Source organism: Nothobranchius furzeri, chromosome 6, assembly GCF_043380555.1.
Source record: "Nothobranchius furzeri strain GRZ-AD chromosome 6, NfurGRZ-RIMD1, whole genome shotgun sequence".
NCBI lineage: Eukaryota > Metazoa > Chordata > Actinopteri > Cyprinodontiformes > Nothobranchiidae > Nothobranchius > Nothobranchius furzeri.
Window position 1 is genome coordinate 38458704 of NC_091746.1, and position 24464 is coordinate 38483167.

At 42.1% G+C, this 24464-nt stretch overlaps 1 protein-coding gene across 2 annotated transcripts in view; it reads left to right on the forward strand.

Moving 5' to 3' along the window:
- The first annotated feature begins 229 nt into the window (after positions 1–229).
- The window catches only part of LOC107395585 (seizure 6-like protein), a 454127-nt gene continuing 429892 nt past the window's right edge, over positions 230–24464 (forward strand). Inside the window, exon 1 of one of the 2 annotated variants that reach the window (XM_070552211.1) lies at positions 230–560. In XM_070552211.1, coding sequence (XP_070408312.1) covers positions 467–560 — 94 coding nt within the window. In that variant the 5' untranslated portion in view covers positions 230–466. The remainder of the gene's footprint in view (positions 561–24464) is intronic. The other variant, XM_070552210.1, reaches the window with a different exon arrangement.

The window sequence follows — 24464 nt, forward strand, 5'->3', positions numbered from 1 at the left end:
AGATTAGCGGCTCGGGATGAGACACGACTGCAACCAAACACACCATCCATCCCTGTTTTCTGCAAGTGTGCTGCCCTCACTGCCTCTCACACACTCCAGAGCCAAGTTTCATTGCCATTAAGGTCAGGTTGAGTGTGTGTCTGCGTGTAGAAATGGGCGAGAGAGAGAGAGAGAGAGAGAGAGAGAGAGAGAGAGAGAGAGAGAGAGAGAGAGAGAGAGAGAGAGAGAGAGAGAGAGAGAGAGAGAGACTCCTTGTGAATGTGTGTGAGAGGACGACTGAGCACGCGGAGGAGAGAAGGACGCACCGAGACTCTCCTTGCAGTCCGGAGGATGCTTCTCTGACATGCGGACCGCCTCCGCCACCACCTGACTGACTGACCGCAGATCAGCTCGCTCGCACACCGGGAGTTCGGTCCTGTTTATTCCTGTCCGAGTGTCTCCGGTTCTGGACCGGCTTTAAGTCGCCATGCCACCGGCCGCCCGCTTGGTCCGACTCCTCCACACGTTGTTACCCGCGGTCCTGTGGCTCGGGCTGCTGTGGAGCAGTGTCTCGGCAGCAGGTAAGAGCGCGTGCACGTCAGTAATCCCGCTGCGGGATATTATTTATTTATTTTCCTTCTTAAAACTCCCAATCCATCTGCGTGCTGGCAGCAGGCACGCATTCGCCTCTCTGGATATCCCCGACTTGTTTTGAGAAGAGTCGTGGGAGGAGAGGGTGAGGAAGCGGGAGGGGGCCTTTGAAGTCCTGAAATAAACGCAGTTGCGGGCTATTTGCGGTGCAGGCAACCGGTTTGGCACAGCAGTTCGGGAATGCACGCACGCCTTTCAGAGGAGAGGGTGCGCGCGTGCTGAGCTGAGCCCACTCGTGTGCGTGGGAGCATCGATCAGTGAATTCAGAGGAAGAGATCACCTGTCAACAGGCGCTGCGGTGTCAGGGACATGTGTGCGTGTGTGTGTGTGTGTGTGTGTGTGTGTGTGTGTGTGTGCGTGTGTGTGTGTGTGTGTGTGTGTGTGTGTGTGTGTGTGTGTGTGTGTGAATATAAACAAACATCGGGAGGAGACACTGATCATTGTAAATGTGGAGGAGCTGTTGTTCATCTGTGAGACTAAAACGACCTTGCTGCTGGTCCTTTCCTCGAGAACCAGTGAAAGTGGGATTTAGTGCCTCAGCCGTAAAAAAACAGCAAACCCTGGTGTCTGACAAGCATGTGTAGAACAGTTTGAAGTGAGTTTTACTTGTGGTCAAAATGCTTCAGTTAATGGGAACTCAGACTTGGAGTAGTAATAAGACACTGGCTTTTTTTTTAATTAAACATGATCTCACGAGTTAGTTTTTTACAACAAATGTATAAAATATAATTTTACTCAGAATTCACCTTTTTATTAACCTTTATTTAACCAGATGAGTCGGTTGAGAACCCATTCTCGTTTACAACAACAATCTGGGCAAAAAGGCGTTGTTGCTTGTGTTGCAATGAGATATGACAACACACAAGAGCCAGTGCCTTATCTGTATCTGTATTGTTGCATTAAACCAAATTATTTGCAAAGTGACTCTACACTCTAAAAAGTCTACATGCAGTTTTTCATTTAATCTAAAAACTGCTGTTCAAAACAAAACACAAATATTGATTTGATTGTGAAACTCTTTGGTTTTGCATTTTAAATCATCACCTTTGATTTGCATGGAACTAAATATCCATTCAAACCAATCAACACAAACTTTTTGATTTCACTCAAAACGTTTACTTCATTCATGTTCAGCAGATGATATTTTTCATTTGGGTCAATTGTGATTTGCACATGAACACCCAAGGGAGCTGCAGTGGGCGAGGTGCATTGTGGGTAGTCATGTTTATTTATTTATTTTTGGGAGAAATAGGGTGTGTGTGTGTGTGTATGTGTGTGTGTATGTGCTTAGTTATTACTTCATTCACTGTTGCAAATATGGCGTTACTTGTTATGTCATTGTGTCACCGTAAGTGTGGAGGCCGCTGCGCCGTTCCGTTTGAAGTGGTTGTCCACGCTAAAACATCTGGAATCAGTTTCTTGTGTTTAGCTCTCACTTGCTGTTTGCAGGTGAATGAGACATGAGTTAGCTGGCATTGTTCAATGATGCTTTGATTTTATGTAAATTAGTTAACTGGTGTTCATGCAAACATAATAAGTCATCTTAATTTGGTTGAATGTAAATGCATTAGGCTGGTTGAATTTCAAAATATTAGCTTGGTTCAATAAAATACAGTTGTTTGTGAAGATGTATTTATAAGTCAAAGAAATAAGGTTCAGTCAAGTGAAGTAACGTGGTTTACAGCGATATAAAAAATCTGGTCATATAAAGTGAATAAATGTAGTTTCTGTGAAGTCACATATTTTGGATGTGAAAATTGGACAACGATTTTTTTATTTGAGTAAGTTATTTTGTACAGTGTAGAAAGGTGAGAGGTGTTGTGCAAATAAATGTTTTTCCTACAGCTTTCTGATGGTTGTTACCCCCGATCATCCCACATCCACTTTCAGCATCTTTGATTTCCTTTTTACACCTTTCTGAGTTTTTGGACCACTGGATGTTTATTTCAGTTATTTTGTATCTGCTGTAGAATATTGAACACGATGGCTTCAGAAGAACAATGAGGATAATGGTGAAAACCATTTTTAAGAATGTGTTTTAAATGGGTAAAAAATAATCTACATTATTGCAAATTTTTAGGTTTAAAATGCCATTTTAGAAATGTTAGAAATGTTGGTGTATTGCTGCAGCAGTCTGATTTCTTGCCTCTTTAAGACCTCCCCATCTTGTTCATGTGAAACAGGTGTCTTCTGAGATTGAGACTGTCTCAGTGAGATTACCTGTGTAAATGAAGCCAGAATAAAAACCAGCAAGCCCACTTATCTCTTGGTGATGTGTGTTTCTGTCCTCTTTTGCAGCACAGCTTCACCTACGCATTTCTTCACTGTCAAAAGACAAAATAATGAGTCGCAGATTTGCTTACAACATCTCTACATTGACACCATGGAGGCATTGTCCCTTTCTTAGCCAAGAAAGCTGGGGTGCTGGAAGCAATTAAAAGCTACAGTCAAGGTTTTTCCTCTTAAAAGTCCCAGGGCTGGACGAGGACAGGTGCTGATAGAGGTTCTTAAACGTTTCTATGAAAACACAGCCAGAGAGCAGATTCTGAGATACTTTTTCAAGTCGGTTAGTATTTGATCTAATGTTTGGAGGTTTTGTGGAGGATCACAGTGCAGGGAGACAGTTTATGTACACAGATCACAGGTTTGTCTCGTTATTCCTGCTAACAGATGTCCTAATGTCCCTGGAGCTGAATTAATGAATTCAATTCAAAGTCAACTAAATGTTGCGCGCTGACCTATTTATACTGACATTTATGTGAAAAACAAACTTTTTTGAGTAAACTCAAATGTTTTAAACACGATTCTCACAGTTCAGTGAGAAAATTTTTAAATAGTTGATAGTTCACTCTGTCTTCCACCAGTATTTCCTGCAATAGTCGCTGAAATAAAATAGACGGGGAAACTCCTGCATTAGAAAAGCCAGTGGAAGAGTCACGTTTCTGTTAGCCAATCAGAGGTAAGATGTCATAATATCAGGAAATAAGGCTCCAAAACCGTCTGCTGCCCTCCTCTTCTCAGGCTCACTAAAGCAGGAGCGCCAGAGATTTTTTCCCCACAGAGATCAAAACACAAGGGTTAAATTTAGACTAGAGACCACTGCAAATGTGTTGAAACCAACTAGTGAACTTGGTCTTTAAATGAACTAGGCAGTAGCTCAGAAGGTAGAGCGGGTTGTCCAGTAATCGGAAGCTTACAAGTTGGATCCCGGCTCCGACCAGAGAATGCTGCTGTTGTGTTCTGACAATTAACCCACCTTGCCTACTGGTGGTTGACGGAGGGACTGGTGGCGCCAGTGTTCGGCAGGACTCGCCTCCAGGGCAGTCGCGGCTACATCATAGCTCATCCCCACCAGCGTGTGATTGTGTGTGTGAAAGGTTGAGTGCTGTGAAGGGCCTCGGGGGGTTGTGGGACCCTAAAAAGTTGCTAAACAATACAGGCTGTTTACCATATTTCAGCAAAAGTGTTCAAGCAAGATGTTGTCTGTAGTTTTACAGATCGATTAGAACTAATTAGAATTTAAATTACTTTGAGGCATCAAACAATGACACATGAGAACTGAATAGACATTTACTGTGTCACAATCCCTAAAACCTAAGAACTCATCGGTGTGCTCTTTCCTCGCCATGCCTGTAAAATAGGACACACAACATGTATTATTTTTTCTTTAAAAGTTAAAATAAAATTTGGTAATATTTAGTCTTTGTGTTGTGGATTTGAAAAGTTGCAAAAAAACGTTCAGAGCGGAATTAAATCTAATCGGAGCAGAGATGAAATAGATGTACTCAGTTTTACCATCATTAGCGCTGTTCAGAGGAAGATGACTCAAAGTAAACATTCTCAGTCTTGTCAAGTGTTTCTGACAGCTCTTGTGATGGTCTACAGAAATTGTTTCTGCTGTCATCTCAACGAATAGAAATGATCACACAGCTCTAGCTAAACGTTTGTACCAGAGGATTGCGTTGTTTTCTTTGTTTAAATCCAAAGTGACTGAGCTGTCACACAGCTGTCAGCCAGGATTCTTCTTCATTCAGTCGTCAGACGCACGATCACATAGGAGGTGGTCTTAAACCGTCAATGGTCTAAAACCTGGCTGAACCTCAGGAGTCCCGCACTCCCACATTCATCATCAATCCTTTCTCAGCAGGTTTCAGTCTTCTGGTTAATCTCTGTCACTCCTGTGTTCATGCACAACTGTTCGATCTGTAAATGCACACACAGTGTGTATCATCCCTGCATCGCTGGTTTCAGCACTGTTGGTCTCTGAGTTTAATGAGCTCCTCTTGCAGAGACCCAATGCCACTGAACAGAATCACATTGTGTGTGTGTGTGTGTGTGTGTGTGTGTGTGTGTGTGTGTGTGTGTGTGTGTGTGTGTGTGTGTGTGTGTGTGCATGTTGTTGTCACGACTGTGCCCATGCCTGCAGGTAGGCTGGATATCTGCGTGGTCTGATTTTTCGCAGTGAGATTGATAATTGGATAGAAAGACAGCTTGACAGGCGAGTGGAAAATCAAGAGCTCCAGCCAGGAAGCAGAGCCAACTACAGTTTGGAACCGGTGAGCCACTCGATATCGACCCCCGCTGCTGCTGGTTTTGTTGTACAAACATCAATAAAGTATATCCGCTTAATTTAAAAAATGTATAGATTCCTCTTCTCTCAAAAGCTCATCCATCTTGTAATCCATCACTCTTTGCTCTTCATCTTCCATCCTGCAGCCCTCTTCGTCCTTGATTTTATCTCCTCTGTTAATAGTGAGTGAAAAGGGAGAAGAATGAAACTGAGGGGGGAGATAAGGGAGAATGTTTCTTCTGCTTGAATAACCCAAACTTTGTTACACAACTGGATCCTGCGGCTTCAAACTCATGAGAATAATGTGCAAAGGTAGCATCACAGGAAGATGGCAAGGGAGGGAGATGGAGGATGAGGAGGAACTTGAAGGGAAGCTGTGACAGCTCTAGGAACTTTTTCTAAGAGTGGTAAAGGTGTGAAACTCCAGCAGAGAGAAAGGGCTATATGCCGTAAACTGGTGGAGTTATGCCAGCAACCTAATATGGCCTCCAAATTCAATCAAGATTGAATCAGTTTCACACACGCACACACACACACACACACACACACACACACACACACACACACACACACACACACACACACACACACACACACACACACACACACACACACACACACACACACACACACACACACACAAATCAGAGGATATTCCAGAAAGCAGGTTAGGTGAAAACCCTTAAGTTACCCCTGAGTTTAGAGTGGTTTCTCTTCCAGAAAGAGAGGTGAGTGAACCTCTAAATCTATCACCATGGAAACAAACTCTGACTTACATGATAGTGATATGAGTCTGAGGCCGATTTGATTCGTATCTCCATACGCTGCCGGCGATACCACATAGTAACGATACAGTGAAACCCTAAATCGATAAGATTCATGCCTGCTCATGATTCATGATTTGAAAACAACTTTTGATTTGATACAGTTCATGGTGTGATTTGAATCCTCTGTAGAGGAGGCTCTGGTGCAAAACCTTTTTTCAGTTCTTAGTTTGACGTATGTAGCAAGTGGAGGTGGGGCTAGTCCATGCAGGGCATTTTAAATTAAGTAGCTATATTTTTAAAATAATAAAACATTAAAATTGAGCATATTGTATTTTTCCAGAATAGTACACTAGTGAAATGACAAAGGCTCTTGATCAAGAATTTTTATAGACATTTTGAACAGAATTTCTATTGGTTTTAAGAGTGTGTGACTAGAGAGTGACCAGGTTGTAATGCAACAATCTATATGTGAAAATATCATAGAGTGTAGGAACATTTTAGCTGATTTAATTGTAATTGATGGTCTAATTTGTTTGAAGTTATGTACATTGAATTTGATTATGTTTGCTATGAGTTTTATGTGTTTTTTTTAAAGATGGTGTCAGATCCAGGGTCATCTCGAGGTACTTGAACTCTTGCACAAGGTCAAGCTGTAATCCCACAAGAACACATTGGACCGCTCCAGTTTTATGGGATTTTTCGGTAAACATCATCGTAACTGTTTTCTTTTTGTTCATCAAAAGACAGGACTGAAGGAGCCATTGTTGTTTATTCTCCAAGGCTGATGTGAGGATAAAGGATGCTTCCTGTGTGCTTTTAGCAGATGTTAAAATAACAGCATCATCAGCATACATTTGGAAGTGTACACTGTGACACACATTTGGCAGGTCCTTTATACATACGCAAAACAATACTGGCCCCAAAATAGAGCCTTGTGGGACTCCTGCTGAACAGTCAAGGTATGACGACATTGTGTCCCCCACCCTCGTAGATTGTCTTCTGTTGGACAAGTAAGACTGAAACCAAGCTAGTGCGTTTTCTGCTAAATTGAAGTGAGTCAGTTTGGACAGAAGGGCTTGATGGTCTACTGTTTCAAATGCCTTCTTTAAAAAAAAAAAAGACTGCACCAACACAGGTGGTTTTATTGAGCAAGGATTTCACTATTTCTACAAAGACAAAGTTTGCCGTCTCTTTGGAAAGGTACTGCCGAAACCCAAACTGCATGGGGTGCAAGAAAATATGGTGGCTGACATACATATTTTTATTGCTACAGTACTCTGTTGAAATAGGAGGTTTAGTTTAGACAGTCATGCTGCTTGGAAAAATAAACCAGCTGCCTCAAAAAATTATCAGAGTTCATCTTATAATTATTAGGAATTATTAAGAAACACTGTAAACATCTGAAAATATTTCTAAATATTGTAATGATCCTTAAGGGTGACTGTTACTGTTCCTTTCAGAGAAAAGTGAATGATGTGAGTTTACCTCAACTGTTCATTGGACTTCTCTGAACCACTGTTAAGAGCAGAATGTCAATCTATCTGTAGTTTTTAGTTGTGAACAAATGATACAATAATGAGGAATTATTGTAAATTACCCCACACAAAGCTTCAGGATCAGTAAGAATGCTCTTAAAAATAAGCTGCTGCAGAAACGACAGTGTCACGGAGGAGTTTCTTTTTTTTGGCAAGTTAAGACAGGAAGCATAGACGTCAGTTGATGTTGTCCCATGATTTTTTTAACTGCTGCTGCACACCACCTAGCTTCTGCTAAAAGAAATTGATGATGCGTTCAATGTGTCTCCAAAAACAAAGACATAGCAGGTACACTAAGAGGTAATCGACGTAACCTTGGTTTTACAGATGAGAGACACACATGGAAAGATACATTACATTATAGCCGTCAGTTGTATCCAATCCACACTGAAGCGACTGGTGCAGTCGCATCGCTGATGTTATGAAGGAAGCGCTGCTTCAGATTGGTGAATCTCTCCACCCCGTTTATATGGGAACTCTACAGGCAGTATCTTCCTGACATGGATTAGCTCCATTAGTGTTTTACCTAAAGTCCAACCAAGGACTATGTTTACAAATCAGTGTTTGAACACAGAACAACAATTGCACTGTTCTTACATATAACAGGTCTTTTTGTGTTGCTCTTGATCAAAATAACCAAACTTTATCCTAAACCTGCAAACTGTAAACATTTAAATTTTATATCTTTCACAACAACCAAGTTAGCATGTTCCAGATTCTTATTGGACAGTTTTAACTGTAATACTACTACTACTACTACTACTAGTACTACTACTAAAAATAATAATAATGATGATTATTTTTATTAGTACATCATCACATTTATTTGAATCTACACATTACAAACTGGAGCTGTGGATTGTGGGATTCCAACTCTCTGCAGGGGACTCTCACTCGTGCTGAGTGATCTGTTGTGTTTCTCATTTACAGATCATTAGTAATGATCAGGCTAAAACATGACAAACAGTAGCAATGGCCTTTTAAATCCACTCTGCTGCATTACGCTTCATCAAAAAAAAAAAAAAATACAGCATTAGCTGTTTAAGAGCACACAGGTCTGGATAAGCATGCTAATCAGCAGCTCATATTGTGGGGAGCTCTCAGAGAAACGAAAGGTTAAACCTCTCTAAGCCCACCTGTTCTCTGCTGCTGCAGGGCCGCGAGCGCTGCTGATTAAAATGGGGTCACCTCCAACTTTCTGTTTCCTGTCACAGCTGTTTTCTGTTGTCCTGCGTGTACCATCCTCCCTCTCCATGTCACTGCCAACACAGCAAGATAACTGGACCGCAGCAACGTTCCTTTCATTCAGACACAGTTTGTTTCATGAAGATGAAACCAAATAAATGAACATAACACGATCCAGACAGAGAACACCATCGGAATATTTACTGGCCTCACTAACTTCATATTGACACAGTTTGTTAGAGAATACACAAAGCTTCTGCTCAGAGTCAGCTGTAACACCAAAATTCACAAATGATGCACTGCGACAGACGTAGGAATGCAAATTTTACAGTGATGACAAGATCCGTAGATCTGCTTCATAAAAAGCGTCTTTCTATTTGAATGCTGGTGCATTGAATATTTGAGTCAAATACTCAACATAGGTTCAGAATTTACATTTTTATTAAACAAGGCATTCGGAAGGCATGTGTATATATATATACACATGGGTAGAACTCCCCATTTATTGCAGTACTTTGTGTAGGTGCTGTTTTTAGGTACTTCTAGTCCAGACTAGGTCAGAAATATTTGATATTTTGTGACTTATTCTATTTTTGCCAATAGTTCTAGGAGTTCCCTGTCCCCTTGCTCGTGCACATTTTAATTGGCTCAATTCAGACAGTTCTGCTACTTTTGTCTTCTTCTACTGCTGGCTGTATGTGGTGTATACTGCTCAGCACTGCCCCCACAAATTCAGGTGGAACAGCTCTGTGTGCTGAGTTCATGTATGCAGCAAATGCATTGTCTCTGGAAACCAAACATCAATTCAGAGGACAAAGGCATGGCTCTGTTCATTTACATTAGCCTATTTTGCTGCTTCACATTGCATATTTCTTTCCTGAGCATATTTTTTCAACTGTTCTAAACAAAGAGAACTTTTTAGTGACTTTTAATGTTAGGTTGGTTTTCTGAAGTGTAATGCAATCTTCTCCGATCACACTCTCATACTTTTCTATTTCTTATTTTGTGGCACACTCTCACACAATGATGAGCATGAGGGCTTTAGTGTCATGGTCTGCGTTTCCCCTCATGTGTCTCCTTGTGTTCTCCATCCCTCTCTAGGTTCTCCTTTTATGTCTCCTAGCGCCCTCATGTGTCCTTGTCTGCGTCTCATTTATGTGTCTCTTTGTGTTCTTCATGTGTCTCCTGTTTGCAGCCCTCCAGAGCATTCCTCCCAGGTCCTGTGTTCCTTCAGTCATCCCCAGCCCCTCCAGGTGTCCCTTCACGTTCTGTGTCCTTGTAGCTCCAGCCTTTTTGCCCCCAGCTCCCTCCTGGTTTACTTCATGTTCTCTTAGTCTCCCCACCATAGTTTCTATAGGTCTATTATTTCAGTTTTGTGTGTGTGTGTGTGTGTGTGTGTGTGTGTGTCCTTCCCCAGCTAGATGTTTGTGTGTGTGTGTGTGTGTTCCTTCCCCAGTCAGGTCTGGTGTCCTCCCCTGCTCCTTTCTGCTCCTCCTCTCGGTTATTTTTTTCACCTGTGCCAGTTCCCCACACACCTGCTCCTCGTCTCCTATCACTCCAGCCCCAGTGTATAAAACCCTGTCCTTGTGGCAATGTTGTGTCGGTCCATTGTGCTTCTGTCATACTCTTCTCGTGTGTTCTCTAGTTTTCTAGTGCTTCCAGTGTCTCCTGAGTTTTCTAGTGTTTTTGGATCTCCAGTTCTGCTTTGGATATTTTTGGTTTTTGGCTCCAGCCTTTTGGATAAATTTTATTTTTGGTTCATCCTAAATAAAGGATTTTTCTTAATTTTCACTCCTGCCTCGTGTCATCCTTGGTATCTGCATTTTGGGTCCTAACCATCTCCTTGCTCGCATCGTGACATTTAGTGTTTTAAGAGTACAAGCATCTAACATCAGCTGTGATAATGCTGGAAGTACTTTTTGAAAGTTGTATCTTTCTACTGAGTCACACGTTCTTTTAAGAGCAGTTCAAACAAAAATCAGCAGCATACATGTATGGGTCAAAACTATGGTCATGGCTTTATTAGGGCATTAACTCCCCATATTCTCTAAGCCACATATGTCAGAGTCAAGGCCCGTGGGCCAGATGCGGCCCGCGGAACATTTTTATGTGGCCCGCGAGATAAATATAAAAAATATATTAAAACTGGCCCGCTGGCCGATTTTACCGCAAAGACTTCAACTCCCATGATGCTTTGCGGCGTCAGCGCAGAGCCGATGAAGCCCCCTCCTTTGTGTTTTTCCAGCGCGGACACCGGTCTCTGCAGCTCTGCTGTCTCGGACAAACTACACTCCTCTCACTCAGCGCCGAGTTCACTCAGCTGTTTTCTGACGTTGAAGCCCAGAAACGGAGGTTCTAGCCGCTCAGTAATGTGTTCACGACTGAAAGAAAAAGTGTTCCAACTAACTTCCAGACAGAGCTGATATAACTCCAGCGAGCAGCGACACGCTCAAACCAGCACGGCTCTGTGGTTGTGTTTCCTCCCCGACACACAACAACGTGGTCAAGCTGCTCAGACATGTTCATCAGCACTAACCTATGTGAGCAGCTGTTGTCATCTAATGTCATTATTATGATGAAGATGAGCAAAACAACAGGAGTCTCCTCCTCAGCTCAGATCAACCCCATGATGCAGGTATCTGGCTGGAACAGGTGAGCATCACAGTAAACCAGTGGAGCAAACTGAGCTTTAAATATGTTGGTTTTATGCTCTTTTTCTGCTCCAAAACATGAAAGTTAACAGGTGAGATGTTGCATTTTCATTTAAGATAAAATGATATTTTTATTTTGTTGTTGGCCCGTGAGAAAAGATTTAACCTACAGTAAACAGGAAGTGGAAAGGCTGCAGATAGATGAATAGAATAGAAAATCCCTTTATTGTTCCTCAGTGGGGAAAGCTAGACGTCACAGCAGTGATGACACTTATTACAGGAGAAGAAAAAGGAGAAGAAAAAATAAGAAAAATGAATTAACAAGAAAACATAAATCCTGAATAGATTTTAAAAATGCTGATTATACCACAAGTAATCTATACCACTGATGTGTTTTATTTGTAACTGACTTGCTCGTGTGTAATTTGGTTATTCCACATTCAGTGTTAATGCAGAAATATGTTTGTTTCCAAATTTAAAGGTTCAAAATTGCATATATGTTGATAAAGAAAATGTGCAAATTTGCCGTCACTTTTTCAAAAAATATTAAGTTTGGCCCTTGACTCCGTCCCAGAGTCTCATTTCGGCCCCTTGTGAGTTTGAGTTTGACACCCCTGCTCTAAACTGTTTGTTAATCAACTCTAACACAGTAAAAACATAGCAGAAAACACATTAAACCTCTGGAGGCAGGTGTTGCAGATTTTCAACGTTACAACCTGCCTACCTGGTTACTCCACATACATATTTCATGAGCATTTTTTTACTCAGAAGTTCCCCTGAAGGACTTAGTTGTTCGTCCTTTTATCAAAACTTATTTTGAGCCTGAGAGGGTTAAATGGAAAACTGTAATTTAAGACAAATCTCTTGTGAAACAATCCCCTTTCCACTGATTTCTACAGAATTTTCCCAAATGAACAGTTTCAATTACCAATGGCATCATGCCAAGCACCAACATTATTCCAGTGAGGTGTGGAGACGGTGAACGTCATGTAAATACTCAGTGCCATGTAAGCTGCTTATGTTCATAAATGAGTCAGGAGGCCATAGTCACTGAACCTGAATCATAACGCTGCAATAAATTGATCTAGCTAGTACATGTTCTGTCATTAAATCTGATTAATCTGAGTCTAGTTCACTCCTTTCCGTTGACACAGAACTTGGCCATCAGGAGCAGTTTTCAGAGAGAGTACTTTCTCATTATAAACTGACATGCTGAGCTGACCCGATAAAGCAGATTTATAAAAGTCTTATACAGCTTTTTCCTAAATCTGACACCATACTTGTAGACTTCAATTATAACCTTGTAGTTTCGATTAAAATGCTCCTCAATGATTATTTAAACACAAGTCTCATATTTTTTGGCCCTTTGCTTTTCCTCCATCCTCTCCATAATAGTCTATAAGCACTGTGTTTCATGTGGGGACTATATTAGAGAAAGGTACAGAACCAAATTATTTAATTAATTAGCTGGGTGTTCTCCTGTCCTCTGTCCTCCGGGACACACACACACACACACACACACACACACACACACACACGCACGCACGCACGCACGCACACACACACACACACACACACACACACACACACACACACACACACGGGATTGACTCAGCTGTTATTTTCATTAAGGAGTGTGCACGTACAGCATGCGCGCCTCGTGCACGAGCCTACTATTGAAGCTGCCGTTACACTTTTGGCCTGAGGGGGCAATCGCGAGCATAAATATTCAAAAGTCCGAAAAGTCCCTTTAAAGTCTCATTATTCACCACACACTGGTGGAGGTAGTCACCTGAAATGGTTTTCCAACAGTCTTGAAGGACTACCTCTTGAAGCTCATCAAGAGAATGCCAAGAGTGTGCAAAGCAGTAATCAGAGGCAAGGGTGGCCTTCAGTGAGAATCCACCTGTGTAGATGAGTGTTTGTCACACACATGAATGAGAAGGTGTGTCCAAACTTTTGGCCTGTACTGTACCTGTATATAAATCCATCCATTTTCGCCCACTTATGGTAAATGGCCTGTACTTGATATAGCACCTTCTAGAGTCCTTGAACCCCTCCCAAGGCACTTTACAACACAATCAGTTATTCACCCATTCACACACACATTCACAGGCTGGTGGGGATGAGCTATGATGTAGCCACAGCTGCCCTGAAGTGCACTGACTGAGGCAAGGCTGCTAAGCACTGACGCCACCGGTCTCTCTGACCACCGCAGGCAAGGGGGGTTAAGTGCCTTGCCCAAGGACACAATGACAGCGACAAACTGAGTGGGGTTCGAACCTGCAACCTTCCAATTTGGGGTGAGCACTTCTCTCCTGTGTCACCGTCACTTATCCGAGTTTGGGTTGCGGGGGCAGTAGCCTAAGCAGGGAGGCCCTCTCCCCAGCCACTTGGGCCAGCTCCTCTGGGGGAATCCCAAGACATTCCCTGGCAAGCATGCTGCTTGTTAAATGTGTCGAGTAACCAATCAGAAAAGGGGCCAGGATTGTGCAGCAAGCTCCTTCTCCACTATGTTGTTCACCCCAAAGTCATGTTGAGTCACGAGATGGTCCGTCTGAGTGGAGAATGTTCGTGGGTGAAATTAGTTTGTGTGTAGTTTAGTTGTGCTGCTAAACACCATGGACACTTACATACGTGATGTGAGACCAAGACTGTTACAATTATGATTTTTTTTGCTATGTGTGTGATTTGTTATGCTTAGAAAAATATCAGACAGTTTAAAAATCCTGATGTTTGCCTTAGAAAGAATAAGCAAAAAAAAAAAAAAAAAAAAAAACCAAGATTACTATGAGGACCGCAATGAGCCACTGCATGGTGACAATGACGAACCACTGGTGGTTCCCATAATAACCCTAATGAGCAACTGGTGGTTACTATAGTGACCTTAATTAGCCTCTAGTAGCAGAGGTTAACATTTCTTCTGATCTTGGTTCTTGTCACACTTTATGTACTATAAAAGAGGCTACAGGTTACATTGTTACAGATGTCTACAATCACAGCTTTAAAAATCATTAATTATTCATGCATAAGCTGGGCTGCATGGTGATGCAGTTAGAAGATCTGTTGCCTCACAGCAAGAAGGTTGCAAGGTTCATCAGTTTGAAAGGCTGTTTCTGCATGGACATTCGCAAACTGAAAACACACACGCTTAGGTCGACTGACTACTCTAAAGTGTCCCGTGGTGAGAGTGAGTGTGTGAATGGGTGTCTGATTCATCACTATGTGTTCCTGTGATGGATTGTCAAAAAGTTTTATTTCTTAGGGAAGGTGTGCCCTTGAGATTGTCATATTTGTCCTATCATATTTTAAGGTAAGAAACCATGATGCAAGAATATCTGTTAACTAACTGGGATGGTAAAATAGACGCTGTGTTCATAAAAGAGATTAAATCTCTGTGCTTTGCTTTCTTTTGTGAAAACCGTTGGTCACTGTAGGGAGAAAGAAGAAACAGTGTGGCATAGTCAGCTTTTCTAAGTAAAAAAAAAAAAAAGGAAAGACACAGAAGGAAGGAGACCTAAGAGAATTCAACAGAGGTGTTCACAAAGTGATGGATAGAAGCAGCACTTTGAAGAAGAAAGGGACAGCATGGGAGATTGTGGAGATCCCTGAAGGAAGAAAGGTTAAGATCAGCTTAAAGGACTAGAAGGAAAAGGAATTTGAGGTATAGAAAGTGCAATTCAATGACAGAGAGAGTGAAAATTAAGTTGGATTGACATATATACTGGACAATTTGTGTCCATTGGCTCGAATAGTAAGTTTTTGTGTCCAAATGAAAGGTTTCCACCACCGCCATTTTGATCATGTTACAGGTCCTGTCACACTCAGACAATCCAAAAAATGGGAAAAGGGGTGGAGCTAAGGATGGAGCTGTTACGTTTTGAACAGGGTTGGAACAAATGGTTCGAACAAATGAACCAGTGTAGCTACTAGCTAACTCAAGTAGCTAAGAAGGGCTCCTTGGACCAGGGTATCCCACCCACACAGGAGCCAGTGTGTGTGTGTGTGTGTGTGTGTGTGTGTGTGTGTGTGTGTGTGTGTGTGTGTGTGTGTGTGTGTCAGAGAGAGAGAGAGAGAGAGAGAGAGAGAGAGAGAGAGAGAGAGAGAGAGAGAGAGAGAGAGAGAGAGAGAGAGAGAGAGAGAGAGAGAGAGTGAGAAGCAGCTGGAGGAGTGTGTAGATGTCACGCATGCTGCCTTCTCAGTTAGTCCCTGCACTCATTAGGATCAGAAGTGAGATCTGCAGTGTCGTCTCGGTCCCTCACACAGGCAGACATATGGTCCAAACAATTTTACCAGGGATGGCAAGATGCCAGCAGTTTCTTCAAGTTCCAGAGGATGGTTGGTGGGAGGACGGATGAGGGGTGAGAGTGGGGGTGAGGGTTCTGCACCTCCTGTTTAGTCCTTGTGGTGTTACCTTTCTTATGAAGGCCATTGGAGCAGAGTCATCAGGTGTCAGACCTCCAAGGTGGGCATTTGTGTCCCTCTGCCTTTGGAAAGATTTGTATCCGTGTGTTTGTGTGTGTGTGTGTGTGTGCGTGTGTGTGTGTTTGAAGCTCAGTGTGAGTTGTTGGTGCCTGCACCAGTGCACAGGATTATCCTCTCTAGGATGGCAGCAGGATTTCACAGATGCTGCTGACACTTCTCTACAATAGAAGCAATTAACTGAAGCTTAACTTTGTGTATGTCTGTTTAAAGTGTGTGTGTGTGTGTGTGTGTGTGTGTGTGTGTGTGTGTGTGTGTGTGTGTAGGGACCTCGTTTTTCCAATATTTGCAACTGTATCTCTTCCTGCATGCTGTAGAATCACTGACAACATGAAGGAAAACAAAGGGCAACTTGGCGTCAAATATTAAAGCCGGTTGAGTTGTGAGTTTCCGAGAGCTCTAGTGTTTTTAATCACTCTCTCCCAGATGCTGTTTCTGCCTAACTACGCTCTGACTTTGCAATAAGAAATGCAGTTAAACAAAGGTTGACTTTCAATATCTATGTGCTGCTATGGTCATTCTAAAGGGAAATAAGGTTCAGTTAGAAAAAAATGAAATGAAGAAATTAAAAATAAAAGTCATATTTTTAATTAAGTGGGTAAATACTGAGTTGTAACATCTACATTGAGCACTGTCCTCTGCGGATGTGATACACTTGTCTCTACCCTTATCTGCGGTGATGGTTTTTACTGGCATGTTACTGGTGAGAAGCACAAATGTTACTTGGTTTGGTATGACGTGTATAACAGCTGTTGGATTGTGGGTGTTCTCTGTACAGTTTTGAGAGTAATGCGGTACAAAATAAATTAATTACTGTAATGCATTGCTTTTTGCTGTAATGTGGTCAGTCATTCATGCCTTCATTACCTCTCGCCTGGACTACGAAAACGCCCTCCTCGTTGGTGTTCCGGTATCCACCCTGAATCGGCTGGGTCTAGGGTACTGCTGCTCCAGCTAAACCTTTCAGCGGCTTTTGATACGGTCGATCACCATATCTTATTGGATCGTCTTGGGTTGGGGTGACAGGGGTGGCACATAAATGGTTCCGCTCCTACCTATCTACCATCGCTGTACAGATTGGTGACTGTGCATCCTCCTGTCTTCCACTGCCTCGGGGGTGCCACAAGGTTCCGTTCTTGGGCCATTGCTGTTTTCTATCTACCTTCTGCCTCTGGGAAATATCCTGAATCAGCATGGCCTGAGCTATCACATTTACGCTGATGACTGTCAACTATACGTAGAAATGGATGAGAAGAATGCGGGCTCGAAATTGGCTGCATGTTTAGATGACGTGAAGGGCTGGCTGGCATCCAACTTCTTAAAGTTAAACGAAAAGAAGTCTGAGTTTATTGTTTTTGACCCCTGAAACCACCATGGCTCTCACCATGTTTGTGACCTTTTAACCCTCAACCCCAAACAGTGTGTGACAAGTCTTGGGGTCAAGCTGGATGCTGGACTCTCAATGGCCCCACAGATAAACTCCGTAGTGAGGTATTGCTTTTATCAGCTTCGCCGCCTTACTCGCCTCAGACAAATCCTGAAATGGAGGCATTTGGAGTCAGTCATCCATGCCTTCATTACCTCTCGCCTGGACTACGCAAATGCCCTCCTCGTTGGTGTTCCGGTATCCACCCTGAATCGGCTGCAGGTCGTCCAGAACGCGGCTGCCAGGTTCTTGACGAGTACACACCGACGTAGCCATATTACCCCTGTCCTGGCACATCTTCACTGGCTCCCTGTCATTTTCAGAGTGCAGTTTAAGTTACTGACCTTTGTATTTAAAGCTCTCAATGACCTGGCACCTCCCTATCTCTCTGACCTGCTCACTCCATATGTGCCCACGTGCACGTTGAGGTCGGCTGACCTTTTGCTGCTGTGCACGCTGCGGATGCGATTGAAATCGCGGGGTGAACGAGCATTTGTGCATGCTGCCCCAAAGCTAGGGAACTCATTGCCCATTGGAGTTCAGCAGGCTCCATCTCTGGCGGTTTTTAAATCTCGTTTAAAGACCCACTTTTACGCTTTGGCTTTTAGACAGTGACTCGTTTTAGTGTTTTATTGTATCATTGTTTTAATGTGTTCTTAGTATTCATCATGGTTTATCTGCTTTTGATTGGGATTTTTATCCTCTGTTTTAGTTCTTTCGAAGGGTTGTGTTTTGTTTTAGCCTGTGCAGCACTTTGGACAGCTCCCATGCTGCGTTTTAAATGTGCTATATAAATAAACTGTGCTATGCTATGCTGTGTAAGGCACTACAGGGAAAGAAAACGGTAATATTTACTCGGTACAATTGTCAGTAACGTGGTAATTACAATGCATTTTTAAACCCAGAATCAAGATGTGGGTTTCCTTAAAATTCTAATTGCGGGAAGCCTGAAAAAAGAACCAGTATCCACATGTATGACGTCATTTATGGACTCAGCCTTGCGGGCATTCTATGAGCAGAGAGGACGCAGCGGTAACGGCTCAAATACTCCCGCTGTGTCCTGCTCGCGGCTGCTGTTATATTCACAAAATCGCTCCACCAAAACAAAGTAATTTGTTTGCGATTGTTTATATCAGCCTATATTCTCTGGTACTTCATGTACTTTTCAGCTAAGTTCGTAATCTGTGCCCCGGTGATTTCAACTCATTGCTGCTGGAGCGCAGCGCAGATTAAGCTTTTTTTGTTTGCGTTCGGTAGATCCCTTTGGTTGATTAGTTAGAAAGTAGGAAATCTAGGAAACTGTTTTTCTGGAAGACAGAGAAAACATGCAGCATGCAGGAAGGTTAGAGAGAGAAAGGGCAGGAAATTATTCAAATAAAATTAAGAAAACAAGACAAAGTGCTTGAAAAGTAAAAAAGTAGGTAGATTTATCCCCAATACACATTTTTACCAGTGAAAAGCAATAATATATAAGCATTTAATATTTATACATGTGATAGAATCAGATCACCCCAGAAGTCAGTCCCACATCCAGGGCCGTATCAAGGCATTTGGGGACCAAGGCAAATATAGGCTTGGAGCCCCCACCACCTCATTCCCTGCTCAGTTAATATAAGATGGCAACATGCTGAGAGTACAGATTGTTGTTGCTTTTATTTAATAAACAATCATTTTAAAGCACTGTTATTATATCTGACTGTTTTTAACAGCAATCCTAGCTCAGATAGCACATCACTTTCCATATATGTCATGAGCTCACTGAGCGTCAGATTACCAGATTCATATTGAAGTTGTTTTGGTGAAAGTAACTTAGAGTAATGCAAAAGTAGTGTAATGCCTTACATTTTAAAATCAGTAATATTGTAATGTATGAATTACTTGAAAATGAGAGTAACATGTAATAACTAATGCATTACAGTTTTGAAGTAACTTGCCCAACACTGTCCCTGTACTGGTAAACTGCAGAGTATTACTGCAGCAGCAACACAACAGAGAGACCAATCCCCCAACCCTGAATACAGTCAACACAGCTGAAGCTTAGAAAATTTATCTTCCACAGCCACAGTGTGAGCTTTTCGTTTATACTTATGAATCCATATGAAGCAAAGCCACAGGCAAAAACAACCATCACACTAGCAGCAACAGCATACTGACGGTTACACTTGGGGCAGCAGTAGCTTAACAGGTTGAGCGGGTTGTCCAGTAATTGGAAGGTTGCAGGTTCGATCCTGGCTCCGGACGGAGAATTCTGCTGTTGTGTCCTTGGGCAAGACACGTGACCCGCCTTGTCTGCTGGTGATGGACGGAGGGACCAGTGGCGCCTGTGCTCGGCAGCCTCACCTCTGTCAGTGTGCCCCAGGGTAGCTGTGGCTACATCGTAGCTCATCACCATCAGCGTGTGAATGTGTGTGTGAATGGATGAATGACAAACTAGTGTAAAGCACTTTGGAGTCCTTACTCTGAGAGGCGCTCTACAAGTGCGGGTCATTTATCATTTATCATTACACCCATCTTGCACCGTTACATGTCATATGTTTCCCAAAGGGCCACCTAATGCACAAGTGCAATAGAAACACATTATGAAAGTTGCACAAACATCATAGTTGTAGTTTCACAAAATTCTCATCATCCACCTTTTTGATGAAAAGCAGAAACCCTTTCAGTCATGTGTAAACCAGTTTATGCATATCCTAAAGTTAGCCATAGCTCACAGCAGAGGATAACAAAGTATAACTGCTGTATCAATTCAAATGTTAAAATACACAGTGGGTATGTAAAGTATTCAGACCCCCATAAGTTTTTCACTCTTCCACTGTTAAGCTATGCTTTGGAGTTGCTAATGTAGCAGTTAGCTTCTACTGGTCGGCGAACATGTTCTCTGCTGGTTCCTTAATGTTTAACCAACAACAGCCTTCCTGTCTTGAGTCTGGATGGGTGAGTCCATGAATGTTAAGTGACAGTGTGACTTAGATCTGTCAGGCTTTTCCAGTCCTAGAGATTCATTGTCTTTTTCTATCAGAACGGCTGCAACATTAACGAAGAGTGAAAATTTGACGTGGGTCTGAATGCGTTCCGCACCCACTGCATATGGTAGTTTGGGTGAATGCTATTTAATAGACTTTTATAGCACCAGCAGTTGTGATTTATACAGATATTGAGATAAAAATGTATATGAATTTATATTTTTTAATAAACTTGTATCGGCCAAAACTAGAATTGGTAGATCAGAATGCTTACAGCTAGAATCAGTGCATATCTAAAATGCAACGTTTTCCTTCAAATGTTCAGTGACCAAAGCTTCCTCAAAATGTATGGACTTTATTGTTCCAAATTGCAAACCTCACTTTTGCATTTGCTGTGAAATCTGTGCCTACAGTCCTCTGCCTCATCTCCCAGGATGGTAAATGATTTAGCGTTTTAACACGACTCCCAAAGCACTCTGGTCTCTGGCTCTCATAAGTTACTGAAATGCCCCACATGTCCAGAATCAACTTTCTGCAGGAGTCAGAGTTCTTTAGAAAGTCTGAGCTGAACAAGCACTAACAGAACAGTCTCGGTGCTGCTGACCACCCTCAAACACACCCCAGTTTCACAAACTATGGTCTGTTAGGTCATCAATAATCCAGGAGGTTAGGAATCCACCTTTGGAGCCCCTTCACGCTGAACAGCCTGAAGAAGATTCAGTTCAGAATCTAATCAAATCCACTGTGGGAAAAAGGGCAGAAACTAGAAACCAGAGACAGTTTTATACTGAAAAAGTTTATGTAAGGAAACACAAGTATGCACATTTGAACCAAAGTCTTAGGTTTGGACTTTATTTCTCTTTCTAATAATCAACGTTCAACAACAGCAGCACAGGTGTATCCATAATTTTTTTCTGCTTATCCGGAGTCGGGTCGCGGGGATAGACCAAGTCGAGTGGTCCAGGCCTCCCTCTCCCTAGCCACTTGGGCCAGCTCTTCTGGGGGAACCCCAAGGCGTTCCCTGGACAGGCAAGAGACGTAGTGCCTCCAGCGTGTCCTGGGTCTCCCTTTAGGTTTCCTGCCGGTTGGACGTGGACAAATCTCCTCCACCCCCGAAGCCTCGCCACCGAGGAGCTTTTTGACAACCTCGGTAACCTCAGCCCCAGAGATTGGAGAGTCTAATCCAAAGTCCCTCTCCTGACGTGCTGGATAGTGGACCAGAATCTCCTCGAAACCGGGAGGAAGTCTTGCTCCATGATCTCACCGAACTCTAACCGGTGACGCCCAAGTGGAGCTTTCATCGATTTCCTTTTAATGTTTTATGCTTGTTTTTATTTTGTCCTATCTTCTTTTGAATGTTCCACAACACCATATCCTGCCTAGGAGGAAATTCTACAGCAGCAGCAGCAACAAACTCTGAAAGTTTTTTTGTTTCATTCAGGTTATGTGGATCAACTACTAATGCTAAAAGTTTGAATAAGGCATGCATGCTTATAATGTAGGAAATCCATGTTGATGCTTGTTGCTGAGTGACCGACAGAATGTTAAACATATCTGTACTTTCTAGTTGCTTTTATTTAACGTTAGCATTTTGTTTGTTTGTGAGTGAGGTTATATGATTTTAAAACAACCAGATCTGTAACTCGTGTTATGAATCAAAAGGGTCAGTTTTCACCACCAAATTCACACAATAACCTTTCATACATGCCAGAGCTGCAAAGTCAAGGTTACACCAGCTGGAGGATCCAGACAAATCAACCTTGTGCTCACTTATTGTTCTTCAGCGCAGACATCAATAAGTGAGCACAAGGTTGATTTGTGCCTGTTGATGCCTAACACTCTTGAGTTAGAAACTGTAGTCTCACCACAACCAGACACAACTTTACTGAGGCTGATTAGTTCTATGTCCCAGATTAAGAGCTAGACACACGGATGTGCTGAGTTCAAACATATAATAGTCCAACGTTCTGAGGCAGACACGATGGCAGCTGGTGAGAAGAGATTCATCTCCGTCATAAGAAACCCCTGTTAGGAAAAAACTCATTAGTGTAGCAGAAAGCTGAGCCTTTTTAGGAGAAGAGATTGTTTATAAATCAGGACCAAAATAATCAAAACAAGAATAAACTCTGAGGGTGTTGAGAAAAGCTATTATGAAAACATGGCTAAAATACATTGACCACGGTAGACCTTTAACTCATTCACTGCCAATGACGATTAAAGTTGTCATTTGCATTTTTTTTACTGTGTGGGCATCGGAACGAGCCCCCTCACCGTGACAACAAAGATCTCAGCTCTAAAGCCGATCTTCATCCACATGCGTCACACGTCACATGATCAGGAAGCAGAAAATCCATGTGTTAGGAGATTGTTTTGGGCCGCTGCTGTAAAAAAGATGAGGCGCGAACCGGAAAAGCTTCTGCCGATCACAATTCAACAACGGATTATGAAAGAACGGATAACGCTCGAAACGCGCGGATTCTTCCTGATGTAAGAGGTCAGTCTACTCTTTGTTTTGGTAGTTTTGGCGTCTACATCATCCTAGAGTGCAACGTTCTGTGACTCTTAAAACCAATAACAACAGTGAGAAACAGCTGGCAGCAAATGAGTTAATAAAACATCAAGTGGAAAACAAACTGGGCTATCCATCTGAGAGACAGCAGCATTTATGACTGTTTACAATAAAAGCTTTGGGATGAAAAAGTAGAAGAAGAAGAAGAAAGTATCATAGCACCTCTCAAGATAAAAATCACGAGGCGCTTCACAAAAACAAAAAATGTAAAAATATAAAAAAGCATTTAGAAAATGTTTAAAAATATATTTAAAATGAGCAAAAATAGGCAATTAGGATAAAACAAATGTTAAGAAAGAGAGAGAGAGTGAACAGGAAAGAGGGAAATCAGTGGATCCTCAGGAAGGTGGAATAGGTGGGGAGAGTACAGGTTTATAGGTTTGTCTAAGTCTTTCAGGTCTGTGGCTGCACTAAACTCAAGTTTTAAAGAACTTGTGGGACTATACTGTACTCCTGAATGGAATATTAAAATATCTGTTTTACTCTGTTCTGTTTCATATACAGTCAGATGCAGCTTTAAAAATAATAATTCTGTTTTCTCATCTTTAGAGCTGAGCGCTAGTGATGTCCTAGCTGAGTTAGACTGGACCAGTGCAAAGGCTGTGTCCAAATTCAGATCATTGGACACGGTCTACCTGAACTGTGCAAAAGTTTTAGGCAGGAATGTGCAAAATGTTACCTCGGAGTTGAGCAGGCCATAATCTACATGTTTCATACGTCTGTTTTATGTAATTTAAATCCATAGTAAAGGTTTGTTTTTACAAAGTTTTGCCTAACGCCAACGCCACCAACATCAACTGTGTTCTGAGGAAGGCTACAGAGTTAAATGAAACTTGTTAGCTTAAAAGGTAAAAACAAATCTTTACTACGCTTAGAAAAAATCCAACCATAAGCTACCTGCTCAGCTGTGTCTATGACCATCTGGACTAGGCGGTGAGCACTGTGAGGGGGATGTTACCACCAGGCAGACCCATGGGTAAGAAGCAGACAGCAATGCAGGTGTCCTGGATTGTTGACTGTTTGACAAAGAGACCATTTTCAAATAACAGTGTGTCTTCAGCACTGTGTTTCTGATGCAGCAACTCAAGTTGTTGTTCCTGGGTTTAAAAAGGAAGTGGGGAGATTGGGGAGATATGCCTTTTTGTGTTAAAGCTCCTCAGGATTGGAATGAATTACCTGCTGATTTAAGATCTTTTTCATTATTTAGCTTATTTCTTAACTTTGTTTTGCTTCTACTGCCTAATAACATGTCTGTACAATGTTGCCTTCAATTGACAGACTCGTATTTCTAGATAGATTTGTATCCTAGAGCACACTTTATCATTCACTGTGCTTCTTCACCACAATGTAAATGCACTTATATTATAATTATACACAGACACTAGTGCAGAGTTTTGCGTTATGTTTTGTTCATGCTGGATATGTTTGGCATTATTTTATTGTTACTCTTGGTTTGTCTGGAGCAACTGTTAGCAGCTGAAGTGTTTCTGATTGATTTAATCATATATGAAGCATTTTAGCTGGAAAAATAGTCTGTTCTAACTAAAAATAAACACAAACAAGTACACAAATCTAACACACGTGTAAATGTTTCACCAGCGATTACCTGAGCAGGCCTTAAAAGTAGACTAACGGCCTTTTGGAGTGTGTTGTCTCAGGATAAACCTTGTTTGTGTTGTTGTGAGT